The 12,328-nt window shown below is 37.3% G+C and overlaps 2 protein-coding genes and 1 long non-coding RNA gene across 9 annotated transcripts in view; 1 reads left to right on the forward strand and 2 right to left on the reverse strand.

Moving 5' to 3' along the window:
• The window catches only part of eno4 (enolase 4), a 17,920-nt gene continuing 5,592 nt past the window's right edge, over positions 1–12,328 (forward strand). For 2 of the 7 annotated variants that reach the window (XM_079632383.1, XM_079632385.1), the window contains exons 1-13: positions 3,782–4,392; positions 4,625–4,753; positions 6,237–6,427; positions 6,538–6,686; positions 7,531–7,700; positions 8,166–8,294; positions 9,118–9,189; positions 10,044–10,202; positions 10,330–10,455; positions 10,552–10,744; positions 10,877–10,929; positions 11,340–11,457; positions 11,572–11,712. In XM_079632383.1, coding sequence (XP_079488509.1) covers positions 4,219–4,392; positions 4,625–4,753; positions 6,237–6,427; positions 6,538–6,686; positions 7,531–7,700; positions 8,166–8,294; positions 9,118–9,189; positions 10,044–10,202; positions 10,330–10,455; positions 10,552–10,744; positions 10,877–10,929; positions 11,340–11,457; positions 11,572–11,663 — 1,755 coding nt within the window. In that variant the 5' untranslated portion in view covers positions 3,782–4,218 and the 3' untranslated portion in view covers positions 11,664–11,712. Of the gene's footprint in view, positions 355–456; positions 615–718; positions 804–3,780; positions 4,393–4,624; positions 4,754–6,236; positions 6,428–6,537; positions 6,687–7,530; positions 7,701–8,165; positions 8,295–9,117; positions 9,190–10,043; positions 10,203–10,329; positions 10,456–10,551; positions 10,745–10,876; positions 10,930–11,339; positions 11,458–11,571; positions 11,713–12,328 lie in introns of those variants that run through there. The other 5 variants (XM_079632384.1, XM_079632386.1, XM_079632388.1 and 2 more) reach the window with 4 other exon arrangements.
• LOC307009013 lies at positions 6,259–7,510 on the reverse strand. Its single transcript, XR_013799939.1, has 3 exons — positions 6,754–7,510; positions 6,560–6,656; positions 6,259–6,385 (listed from the first exon to the last, which is right to left on the reverse strand). It is a non-coding gene; the product is annotated as an uncharacterized lncRNA (long non-coding RNA).
• Positions 11,943–12,328, reverse strand: part of shtn1 (shootin 1) — a 26,987-nt gene continuing 26,601 nt past the window's right edge. Inside the window, exon 17 of the mRNA XM_079632390.1 lies at positions 11,943–12,094. The gene's annotated coding sequence lies outside the window, so the exon portion shown is untranslated. The remainder of the gene's footprint in view (positions 12,095–12,328) is intronic.

The raw sequence follows: 12,328 nt of genomic DNA on the forward strand, positions 1-12,328 counted from the left end.
GAAGACATGACTGGACAAGTGCGCGCTTCTGAAAGCATTAATCAGGGCATCTGGTGATGCATCTGGCGACTTAAGGATGGGAGAAGGCGCGCTAATTAGGTAGAAATTGCCCTTTTCCCCCGTGACCCATGGGGGACCCTTGGAAAGCTGTTTAACATTAGTTAAGCAATTAAAACGCCTAAATGCAAATGTAGCGTTTGGTGAAAGATCCGGCCGTGGCGTAATGTGCAGGCTATTCCGTGTTTGTTATGATCCACATGATGCATGCCTTATATGAGGTCACAATGTATTTAACGGCATGACAAAAACGCAATTACTGGCATAACAAAGCAACAAGTGGTTGAGTGCAAGATGGTCAGTCTGTGCTTGACACGAATAAATAATCATAAAACGTTAAAATTACTTTCTAGAACCTTATGAAAACCAAATAATACAAATGTGACAACATTGTTTTAGAGCTTCTACAAAGAGGAACAAACCAGACATGCAAATGTCGGCTATCTGGGAGTGTCTGACCCACTGGCAGTCACATGTCTTGACAATGTGGATGTTTCCAGTGTTGAGAAGCCTGGACTTCTTTACAGGGCCCAGCGGTCGCCCCAAAACAGGCACAGGTCTGTTTAAACAGGGTGCTTTAGCCACAGCTTAGCAGGTATTGCGATTCATCTGGGTTTGGAGACTAATGTCCTATTGTGCTTTTTACGATTCTCTTATGCAGTATAGAGCTGGTGATATGGACTTGGTTTGTATCACCTTTCGGGTTGTCCTAAAGGGAGTGTCTATGGATGTATCATCAACGAAATGTAAGTCAATAAACATTATAATTTAACAGTAGCCTAGTCAATTTTAATTTATTTATAGCATAACGTTTTGCATTATTGTTGTAATAGCCTAGTTAATTTAGAATTTTATTATAGATGATATGCTATTGCTGATTTAGGCTATAGGCTACATCTAATCAATCACTGCAACCTAAATTACATAATTATATTAATCTAGACCTAGCCTATAGTTGTATGACAATTAACCTGAATTTTGTGACGCGCGTTCAACGCAAAATGCGCATGTTCTCGTAGGCGGGATAATATATGAAAGAAACTAGCCTACATGTAACAATGATAGCTTTTGAGTGTATGCGTAGGCTATATTGAACTTGAGAATGCGCAGACGTGACCGGCTGGTGGCGACAGACATGCAGGCATGCTCACTTGAACTCCACTGTGACCGCGCAGTTGATATACATAAATATGCTATCTGCTTAAATCATTTCTTTAGGTCAAGAAATAGATTTGAAAACATTTATGTTCAAATACCTTTTTTTTTTATCTTAATAATGCTCTTAATGAATTTGAGTGGAATAGTAGCTAAATACAGAGGTGGTTTCTCTTTTAACTAAGCTACTAGACTGCATCCTAACTAATTCATCTGTGAATGTTTACCGTTTCGCCCTGCAATGCTCTAGTCTGCGTAGCGATGCGCAGAAAAAAAAGCCACATCGATACCTGATTCCTCTAAAATCATACTGCTTTTGCTCCATGCGGAAATACGATGGAGGCTCGGTTCATGCTTAGGCAAACATATTTGGTTGTGTCAGATATTATTTGTGTCCTCCCCATCTGCACTACCCAGCCAAGCGCAGGAAAAGCCAATGAAACGAGCTCTAGTCCGTGACGTCAGTGACGCTGGTGCCCTCTCGATGACTTCCTGTCCTGGAGCGACTGACCTCCGCGTGAACCTGAGCCCGGTCTCGAGCAGAAGCGCGTGCCACACAGGCATTTCGTTTGGAAAACGGAAAAAGAGATTGTTTATATAGACTTCATATTGTTCCACGTTAATAATGCTCTCAATTCATTCTGACAATGAGATTATGTTAAGATGGCGTTCATTTCCACCTATAATCTCCTTTAATAATCAAACCCTACGCATATCTAGCCTAGGCTAATTTATGACGTGAAGAAATTAAAACCATAAACGAATTTTCCCTAGTTCATCAAGGCACCGAGCCACCGACCTTTACCTTACTAAACTAACAACAACGCAAGTTGATTTGTAGACAGCTCATAATTTTCGCCAACGAATTCTAATTTGGGTGACCTGAATTTTTTTTATATTTGGCAAATCTAATTCAAATTAATTCACACTTTAGCTCGTGTATATATAGACATAGGCTATATGATAAAAGTCTGGATAGAAAACTGTGCCGTTGACGCTGCTGTGCTCTAGGCTATCTACCTTTAGACGCATACTGGATTTGGGGATAGAGAGAAAGTAATAGCTCACAACATTACAGACTACATTTTTTATTGATAGGGCACAGGAGAGGAACACAGAAAAATGAATGAATTAATATAAAACAGCCAACAGGGAGAGAAAAAAATCTGATATATGGGCAAAATAAATATTTAATGAACCTCTCTTTAAACTCGTAAATCAAAACATTTCAAATAGCCTAATATACATGTTTAGTTATTTATAATTCCCATAATTTATTGCTATACTGCTTGCAAAATTGTATAGGATATCGTCACTCACAGCTAAAAATTTAGTTTGAAGATAATAATGCAAATGCAAGATTTAAAATGTAGATTCAGAAAGAGCATATAACATTTTTTTATTTAACTTTTCTTTACACTATCAAATCTTTGTAATAATTCACACTTTATATTGGACTTAAAAATACATGCTTTGTTCCATTAACGTCCTGGTAAATTTTAAAAAGGAACCAAAACAAATGTAGCTATTGACAATGCAGCCTATATTACGAGTGATAATATAATATTTTCACATATAGGCTAATATAAGATAATAACTTCGCATGTTATAGCTAGAATTAACGGCAAATTAATTTGTTTATTTATTTTTAAACCTTTATTTAAAAACAAAACGCATTATTAAAAGTCCTGAAACTGAGGTTTACAGGTCTTTTCAGACATTTAAATATTTTATAACACTGTTTTGGTGACATTAATATATAGGCCTATGCTAAATGTAACATGAAATGGAAACTCACTTAGTAGAATAATTAATGTGGAGTGCAATAGATTAGATAGCCTACAATCAATAATTTTGTATAGTCTACGCTTACATTGATAGCTTATCGGATGGGCTGAGCAGCAGCAGCAACAAATCCTCACTTTAAAGCATTTATAAAAATAATAATAATAATAATAGCTGACTATGTTATGACTTTCGCGGTGTTTTGTTTTTTTTACCTAACCGCCTTTTTCGTTGTTTTTGTATTATTTTGAACACGTAGAATAATCAAATTCAGTTTTTCCATTACAGTGAAATATTTAGAGACATGTAGTGTCTACTTTATAAAAACGTAACAGAAATGCCTTGTAAAACAAATCGTTAAATTAGGCTATCTAGGCTATTATCGACATTTTACTCACGTGAAATTTAAAATGCCTTATAAACTTGGAGACCCTATATAGCCTACTGACACCGGTAAACTGTAGGCCTGTCTCTGATAACATAATATTTTCAACCAAACGGACGTTCTATTGAACACTGAATAATCTTTATTGTATTGCCATTTTCATTGATATCACATGGGCTGCGCCCGCGAGTGTAAGCAGGTTCCGTAAAGCTCTAACAACAGCCTGACACTGAGAACCAGCACATGCGGCCGAATATTTTGATATGGTGAATATTATGGCTCATGTTTTTCTGAAATAGAATAGAAATAATAAATAATTTATATAAATAAATAAAATATAGGCTACATAAATGTCACTACAAAACTATTTTAGCCTAGGCCTAATTGCTACGAAGAATGGTGCCAGTTCTTCATCTCAACGTTTGCGAGCATGTAAGTTATATATATTTTCTTAAATTAAGTTTGATAATGCATTATCAGATTGATCATTAAAGTAATTTAAGGCTTGTGGAAGTAATATTTATCATATTATTAAGAGTTACTGGCACCATATTTAAAGCCTACCATAAACACTGTCCAACAATACGAACACAGCATTTTACGTCAAGAGGGATGGAGGGTCCTGCAGATTTATGGAGGCCACAACAGCGTCAAAATGGATATTGAACTCGTTCCAATTAAATGCGTTTTGAAAGAGAAACGCTATCTCAATTCTCGCGGTGTTACATCTGAGGTTGCCGAGCAACCACAGATCATCAACAAACCCTGCGAAGACGCGCACATGACAGTGAAAGACTGTAAACAAATGCAGAAATTCTGTCTCAAACCAAACAACCATGTCATATAAAGGATTCGTGAGCCCCAGCAGAGTATCAAAAGAGGACCAGGACTTTTACGACTTGAAGAACAAAGCCGCAGAGTATTACAGGTCCAACGGGGTGCCGCAGAAGATAGAGAGCGTCTTGAACGAGATGTTTTGGCAGAAGCCCGATGATATCTATGGTTATCTGGTGGGACAAATCAACATACTTATGCTTTTGGGATATGACAAATGTAAACGTTTCATCGTAGAATTATAATGATACCCGTTTTAGAATTATACGGATGGCATTTTTTACATTACGTCTTGTCCATTTTACATGTTATTCTACCAGAATGAAGTCAGTATTGATGTAACGTTAGGTCAGATCCCCATCATTACACACCAACATAATGATGCGAAATCAATAACTGCTCTTTCAGGCAAACTATTTTTCCAGGCTCTCCTGTACTCCAGTGATTAGTAAAATCACCGGAAGGCAGGTGTTCGACGGAAGAGGATCGACAGCAGTTCAGACTGAAGTGTACTGCATCATCAGAAATGAGGAAAAGGTAGATTCTGAAATCATCCACATGTTTTTCCTACATTTCAGAGCAGCTAACAATATGTCACATGGATTGGGTTTAGGTTTATTACAGTAAGCAGGCCTAAAATAATTAAATTAACATCAGTCAGATGTTGATTTTGTAGGCAACAAGGTGGATATCAGATCTAAGTGTCTCTGTTTTGATGGTTATGGGGAACCAGAAACTGGTCGTCCACCATGCAACCTTTGCACCATGCTGTACAGTTCACAGGAGAAATTTGTAGTGACACAATGATGAATTTAGGTCACAGCGTGTCCACATACTCATGCACACAGACAAACACAGAACAATTAGAGTAGGAGAGTGTGTGCGTTTGTACAGTGACGCACGTGCCTCAGCAACCAACCACTATGTGTGGCCATCAGATCATTCTCTGTCTCTCATTCTCCGTCTGTTTTGATCTCTCTGAAGCTGTTTGTGTTTGCGAGGTAAGCATTATGCCTTCTGGCACGGTCGCCATATTGCAGTTGAGAGCGCTGCTGTTTTGGTTTGGCACATTCAGAGCTTATGACGGTAATACAGCGGGACAGGGAACAGCCGACTGTAGGCATGAGCTGGGGGGAGGAGAGGAGAGGTGAAAGGAGGAGGGGAGGAGAACAGCACATAAAAGGGATAGAAAAGTTGGGAGAAATGCCGTTTGAAAGAATTGCAAACACTGCCCAGGTTCAAATCAGTGTTTTGGCAGTACTGGAACGTGATGTCACACTTTTCAAAGAACTTTCTGAACTCTGACCTTGGCATTAGCCAAACCCAAACACACTCATTACAGCACTGTTTAGTATGGCTGTAGACATAAAGAACAACAGGATAAATGAAGCATCCTCATCACATCAATCTAAGTATATTTGGCACTTTACCTATTGTAAGAAATGCATTGTTTTCAAAGTTAAATCCACACATTTTGACATCAAGTAACAAACACCAGCACACATCAGATCAACAGCTCATGTGCAGATTATTATATTCAGATCTTGGTCTTTTCAGGCTTGAAATGGCTTGTTTTCCTGATCATGAACCTGATTATTAATTTATTTATTTTAGAAGAAATAGCAGAATATCACTAAAAAGGCTGAAGCTGTGTGTGCAAATAAGTGCTTTAATGAACTTTTTTATTATATCTTTATACTACTATTATTGCTGTGGTTGTTTTTATTTTAGTTGTTTATTTCTCTAGAAATTATTTTTTAATCTATACAAGAGCACCTTTTCTAACCATATAAAAACACAGTCCACGACTCCATGTGCTTTCAGTGCAAGTAAAAACACTATTTAAAATGTTTAAATTACTAAGATAAAGCCAAAATAAAATATTCAATGAAATACTTCTGAATAAACAGACAAATTAAATAGGCCTAGAATTAAATTGAATAACCAGATTTTACAAATACAGTGGAATTCATTACAGGGGCACATTTGGAATTTCTATGAGCTTTTGTGTAAATCATAGATGGTGTGCAGTGCGGTGATGGGGGGGCCTTGGCCTTGTGATGGTATGGCAGAGTCAGGAGAGGCGGTTTCTAATAGCGACCAGCAACATCTGTCCAACACAACAGCTCTGAAGTGGATCAGAGAGCATCTCAGTCCCATGCTGCAAGGCTTCAACCCCACGGACCAAAACAGTGTGGATAAAATACTCAGGTGATCACACTGTATAGAAAATACACACTCAAATTTTGACTAGAAGGTTGCTATGATAACCAAGCGTTAATACGCACATGCAAGACTGAGGTTGCGTGTATGTTCTGCAGAGAATTCTTCATGGCACGTTACCTGGAGCACAAGGACAGTCTTAACAGAGAGAAGGAGGAGGAGTTGAGTGATGAAACGGTGTCTGAGGCTCCGCCCCTGGCCACTCCCACACTGGCTCCTGCCAAAGACAAGAAAAGTGGTGAAAAAGGTAAAGGAGCTTAATGTCTTGCCATTTCTACAGGGTTGTTAGTTGTGTTGCAAACTTGAGTTCTCACAATAAATATTTCAGAATAGTAGAGAGATCAGAGACAGCTTAAGTGAGGGAGCCAAAGGGGGACAGCAACCCATGTTAGTGCAGCAAGTCATGGGATACAAAGACAGGAGGTTAAACAAGATTCCAGCCAATCTCACTGATCTGACAGCTGTTTTAAAAGCAGTCTGAAGGATTCCACACTTCTCTCTTTCATAGAAACCCTTCTGGGAGCTGCTTTTAGTTACATTGGCAGCTTGTACTGAGTTGAGTAGCGATCTATGTGACGGTGACTATTTCACCTTTTCATTTAATCCAAACAATCTTAGAGAAATCACAATATTTCACACAATAAAATCACAGATATTTAAATATGCCCAAAGAAACCTTTCCTACTAAAGAAAACCTTTTACGCCTACAGAAATGAACAGTACTTTTGAAAAATGTGTTTGAAATGATGGCCTTCAGTCACATCAGTGACCTAGAGAGAGCAGTTTTATTCTAAAAGGAGTGGGTCGTCTCTCTCGTTGACCGCTTTTTCGACATCACACGATCAGTTGAATGCTTCTCACTTAATCTCAGTAAACCTGCTATTATTGGACATTTCTGCTAGAGGAATAAATGAATCACGTGTCATAAATATGCCGGATACGATGACATCAGTAACTGAAACCTTTGATGCTTCATCTCTCTTTTAAGATTCAGGTGATGCATGATAACAGTGCACTTTAAACTGCACATCATTTAATCTGACCTCTCCGTCCCCTGCACTTTCTCTTGCTGTGTCTGTCTTTGTTCCCAGGTAAAAAAGGGAACAGCACGGAGAAGCTCCTCCCTCCCGCAGAACCCCCCGAGCCGAGGCTGCCAGGGGCCACGGCAGTTGCTGTGGTGTCTTTGGTGGTGGCTAAAACCGCGGCCGGACTTTTAGGAGCACCCCTATACCGGCATATCACATCATTAAGAGTCCAGCAGGTACAATACTGTTAAAACATTTGGGGTTGGTAAGATTTTATGATAATTTTTTTATGCTTAAAAAGGCTGCAGTTATTTAATACAAAATACAGTAATTTTTTTATTATGAACAGTGCTGTGGCTGTTAATATTTTTGTGGAAATGTTTTTTGTAACAATATAAATAATATTACATATAATCTTTCCTGTCACTTTAGCTCAATTGAATGCATCCTCTGTGAATAAAAATATGAAATGATTAATTACAAGAAAAAATTATTGCTGTAGTCATAATTAAAGTGCGTGTAAATACAAACACACATGATACGTTTCAATCGTCAAGTGGATATCTGTGTCCTTGAGAAGAACTGCATTGTGGGAGAAGGCTTGTGTTCTGATGGAATTATTATACAGAAATGTACTTAATACTATACTAATGTAAATATTCTTTTGATCCTTTTTCTTCACTTCTTGTGAACTGCTTTAGGCTCAGAATGAGATGCACTTGCCTGTGCCAATGATTACAATACTGAGCTGTGGAAAGAACTCTGTGGGTAAACTCAACCTTCTGGAGGAGGTCATCCTTATGCCCAGCTTCTCACAAGGAGTCAGAGAAGTATGCATATGCTCAAAGATCCCACCTTTACACATTAAAACAAGCAAACACTCTGACGGCAATCCATGTTTTCATTGTTAAATGGTAAGGGTCGCTATTATGCATCTTCTGAAGGAGTACAGAATCTCCGGATCAAAACACAGGCGAAGAAGGAACAAAAACAAGTGATACAAGCGATTTGATCATCTTTGTGAATCCCATCCGAATGTAGCCTTTGACAAAAATGCAATGTTCAAAATGTAGCTTTTTTTTAAAATATGCGTAGGGTACCCAATTTTTTCAAGTGTTGATGTAAAAGAATGCATTAAGCTAGAATAATTTTTTTTTGTTGTTGTTTAAAAGCAGAGGTTCAGTTGTTTGTTTTGATATATTCCATGTTCAGATATTCATATAACAAAATATTCTGGGGATATGAAAGTTTTGCGAAAATGCTAAAAATGTATCTGGCTGGCAACTTTAAAAAAAAACGCTAGAGGGAAAAAAGTTAAGGGAACTTAAAACATTATGGAAACGTTACTTTTGAATGTACTGAAACAAGGAGTAACATTTAAATACATTTTTACACAGACATCCAACTAAAAAAAGGCTCCATCAACAATGTATTATTAATGTGTCTTTGCTAACATTATTAAAGACCAGATAGTTTTGAACGAACATTCTATTAACGTTACTGGAGGAGCGTTTGTTCATAACTTTGAGAGAACCTTGCCAGAACGTTCCGTTTTTATGGCTCGGATGTGTTAATACTATCCTGACTGCTCTCACTTCCAGTATCCCTACTGTTTGTCTTTAGTGTATGTGTATGTGTGTGTTGGCCTTGTAGGTCATCGGCATGGGCCTTGAGCTGCAGTGTGAAATGAGGAGAGTTTTGAATGGATCGGCATATAAAGCAGGGGTAAGGATGCTCTCATATGGTTTGACTCAATGACAAAAGGAACATAATGCTCTATGCTCCGGCTCACACAAAAGCATCAAGCAGCACACAAATTACGTGGGGATTTTTTTGATGCTTTGATGGGATAATTATCCGCACATCACCATCTGAATGAAATAAACAGGCCCAAATCATGTGCAGGGCTTATGAATGGCGATTGAACCACTTAACAGCATGTGACACAATAAATATATATTTATTTTTTAGATGGGCTATTACTGGTGCACTGTGAATAGCCTCTGTAAAAACCTTCATAACATTATGACATTCTAAAAGAAGTATCATGGTTTCCTCAAAAATATTAAGCAGCACAATTGTTTTCAACATTGGTAATAAGAAGAAATGTTTCTTGAGCATCAAATCAGAAGATTAGAATGATTTCTGAAGGATCATGTGACACTGAAAATTCAGCTTTGCCATCACAGGAATACGTTATATTTTGAAATGCATTATTTTAAAAAACAGTTATTTTAAATTGTAATAATCTTTCACAATGTTACTGTTTACACCATATTTTTTTTAATCAAATAAATGCAGCTTTGATGAGCATAATAGACTACTTTCAAAAACATTAAGAAATCCTAAAATCTCACCGACCACAAACTTTTGAACTGTAGAGCATGTTAACAAATAATTCTCTGAATAACATGATTCATTTTCAGAACTTTTTTGCAGGTCAAGATATGACCCCAAACTAGTATACAGTCTGAAACTTGTTAACCTTTTCAGTTTTGCCATTTTTTTCATTATGAGACTTTTTATTTATTTTCAACATCATATTCCTCTATCACTCACCTGTTCTCTTACTGCCTCAGCCTATAGGTGTATCCGACGAGGGAGCGTTACAGGTGGGGTTTGAACATCCCGAACAGGCTCTTGATCTGGTCACAGAAGCCTGTGTTAACCTGGCATTGCCTCTGGGTTCAGACCTGCGCTTGGCCATAAACTGTGCAGCACACGGCCTCATGGACTATGTGAGTGATTGGAAGACAGAATAGGGAAATTATTAGGCTCATATTCACTTATGCAAGTACTAAATTAGATACACAGTCTTAATAACGTACAGTAACCATTTTAAACGTTTCTCTTGCTGTCTTCTAGTCACGTGGGAAGTATGAGGTAATGTCAGGCTGTCACAAATCCCCAGATGAGTTGGTTGACATGTACGAGGGGCTGATTAATAAATATCCACCTATTAAATCTCTCATTGATCCTTTCAGGAAAGAGGTGAGTTAAAAAAGAACACATGTATTTAACCCCTTAAACCAAGTGTCATCTGGTAGACCGGGAATGGTTGAACTGACGGCGTGTCTCTGAGTTTAGGATGTAGATCAGTGGGAGAGACTGGCCTCAGTGATTGGGCAAACTTGCTGCCTGATTGCAGATGCTGCATCCAATCTCTGTCCTCGCTGGAGTGATGCCAAACCCCTCCCACCTGGGGTCACTGGGGTCATTAATAGGCATCACAATGACATGACCGTCTCTGACCTTATACAAAGCATAGCAGAGCAGAAAGGTAAGCCCCAAACATAAGCAAACAGTACATTAAGTGCCAACTGTCAAAAAAGTTGTTTTGACAATAATTTGTAAAAGTACAATGAAAATATATTGCCTGTAATAAGTACACGTCTTCCCTATGTGGATTGAGATGCAGAGACGATGCTGGCTGCAGGCTGTGGCGATACATCAATTGTTGACTTGGTGGGTTGGTCATACTTGATTCATTTCACGCTAGGGAATTTATTTCTCAGTGACATGCATGTCGTTTTTTGACCATGTCTTTTAAGAATAATTTAGTTCCTGAATATTTGCTTATGAATATACAAGTCAAACAACTAACAAAGTCCATGAAATTACATTTTTATCATACATTTGAAACGAAATTAAGTAGAAAAATGTTCATTACAAACTATTATCAATGCATATTTGCACAAAAAGGGCATGAAACCAAAACGATTTTTGCTGATTTGATTAGTGACCAATAATGCTGAGTCTTATTTCTTCATTTGATTTGTTTGACATTTTTCAAAATCCTAAAAGGTTATCAGTTTAATTAGATATTGAGTCCCAGGTTTTTAGTTTCGGACCTCACCATATGTATGTGTTTAAAGGCTGTAGGGTCAGGCGTGTCCTTTCTCAAACTGGGCGGGTTGAGAGGAGGGGAGCGAATGGACAAATACAATCGTCTGATGGAGATAGAAGAGGAACTGGAGCAGGAGGGGAACCTGGGTACGATTCTTTCTTTCACACATTCTCACACTCACATAATGGAAACTGCCATTAGTAGCATCTATATTCAGAAAAATAGCGTGTTTCAATGTATAGTACCTTTGTGTCTTGCAGGTGCTAGAGAAAAAAAACAGCCTCTGTCAGATCTTTCCGAAGCATTTAACTCTGGAAGCAGCTGTGACTCTGTGACCATCGCTTCTAAATGATGTCTTGATGTTACTTCATCTCCTGTCTGCCTAACATTATCACAGTGGGGTTCGTCTGACCTGACTGACTGCAAGACATCAATATATTCAGATAAATTATAATTCACGTCAAAATATATTTTTAGGCGCAAGATTGTAAACTGACCCAGCTCATCTAGCAAACATATTCCTGTGTGATATTTTAAAAAATATTTTAATTTGCTAATAGATGGTGTATACATTTTTGAAAAAAGAACATTATTAAGTAAACATGTTTTTTTAAATAAAGCCCAACCAATAAAAAAAAAAAAAAAAAGATTTTAATATTTGTCACAGTAAACATTTCCATAGACCATATAATTATTGTGATCTGACAATATTCATTTAATTAAGTGTGATTGTCAATATTTTCCTTCCTGAGGTCTTTTCCATTCCTTGTGCTTCAGATTTACCTGCAAGATAAAATAAATAAATAAATAAAACTTATTATTATTACAAAATGATTCCAAAATGAATTTGCTATATACTGGGAACTGTTTAAAAAACAACAACTATTAAATTAACTAATTAAAAACGAATATATTTGTAATACTAAAAATAGATTTGCCCTGTGAAATATTAGACAATATATTTAAACACAGAAATGCTGACTTTAATTACATAATTTAAATATATAAATACTTTTA

The sequence above is a fragment of the Phoxinus phoxinus genome (assembly GCF_949152265.1).
Source record: "Phoxinus phoxinus genome assembly, chromosome: 13".
NCBI classification, from domain to species: domain Eukaryota; kingdom Metazoa; phylum Chordata; class Actinopteri; order Cypriniformes; family Leuciscidae; genus Phoxinus; species Phoxinus phoxinus.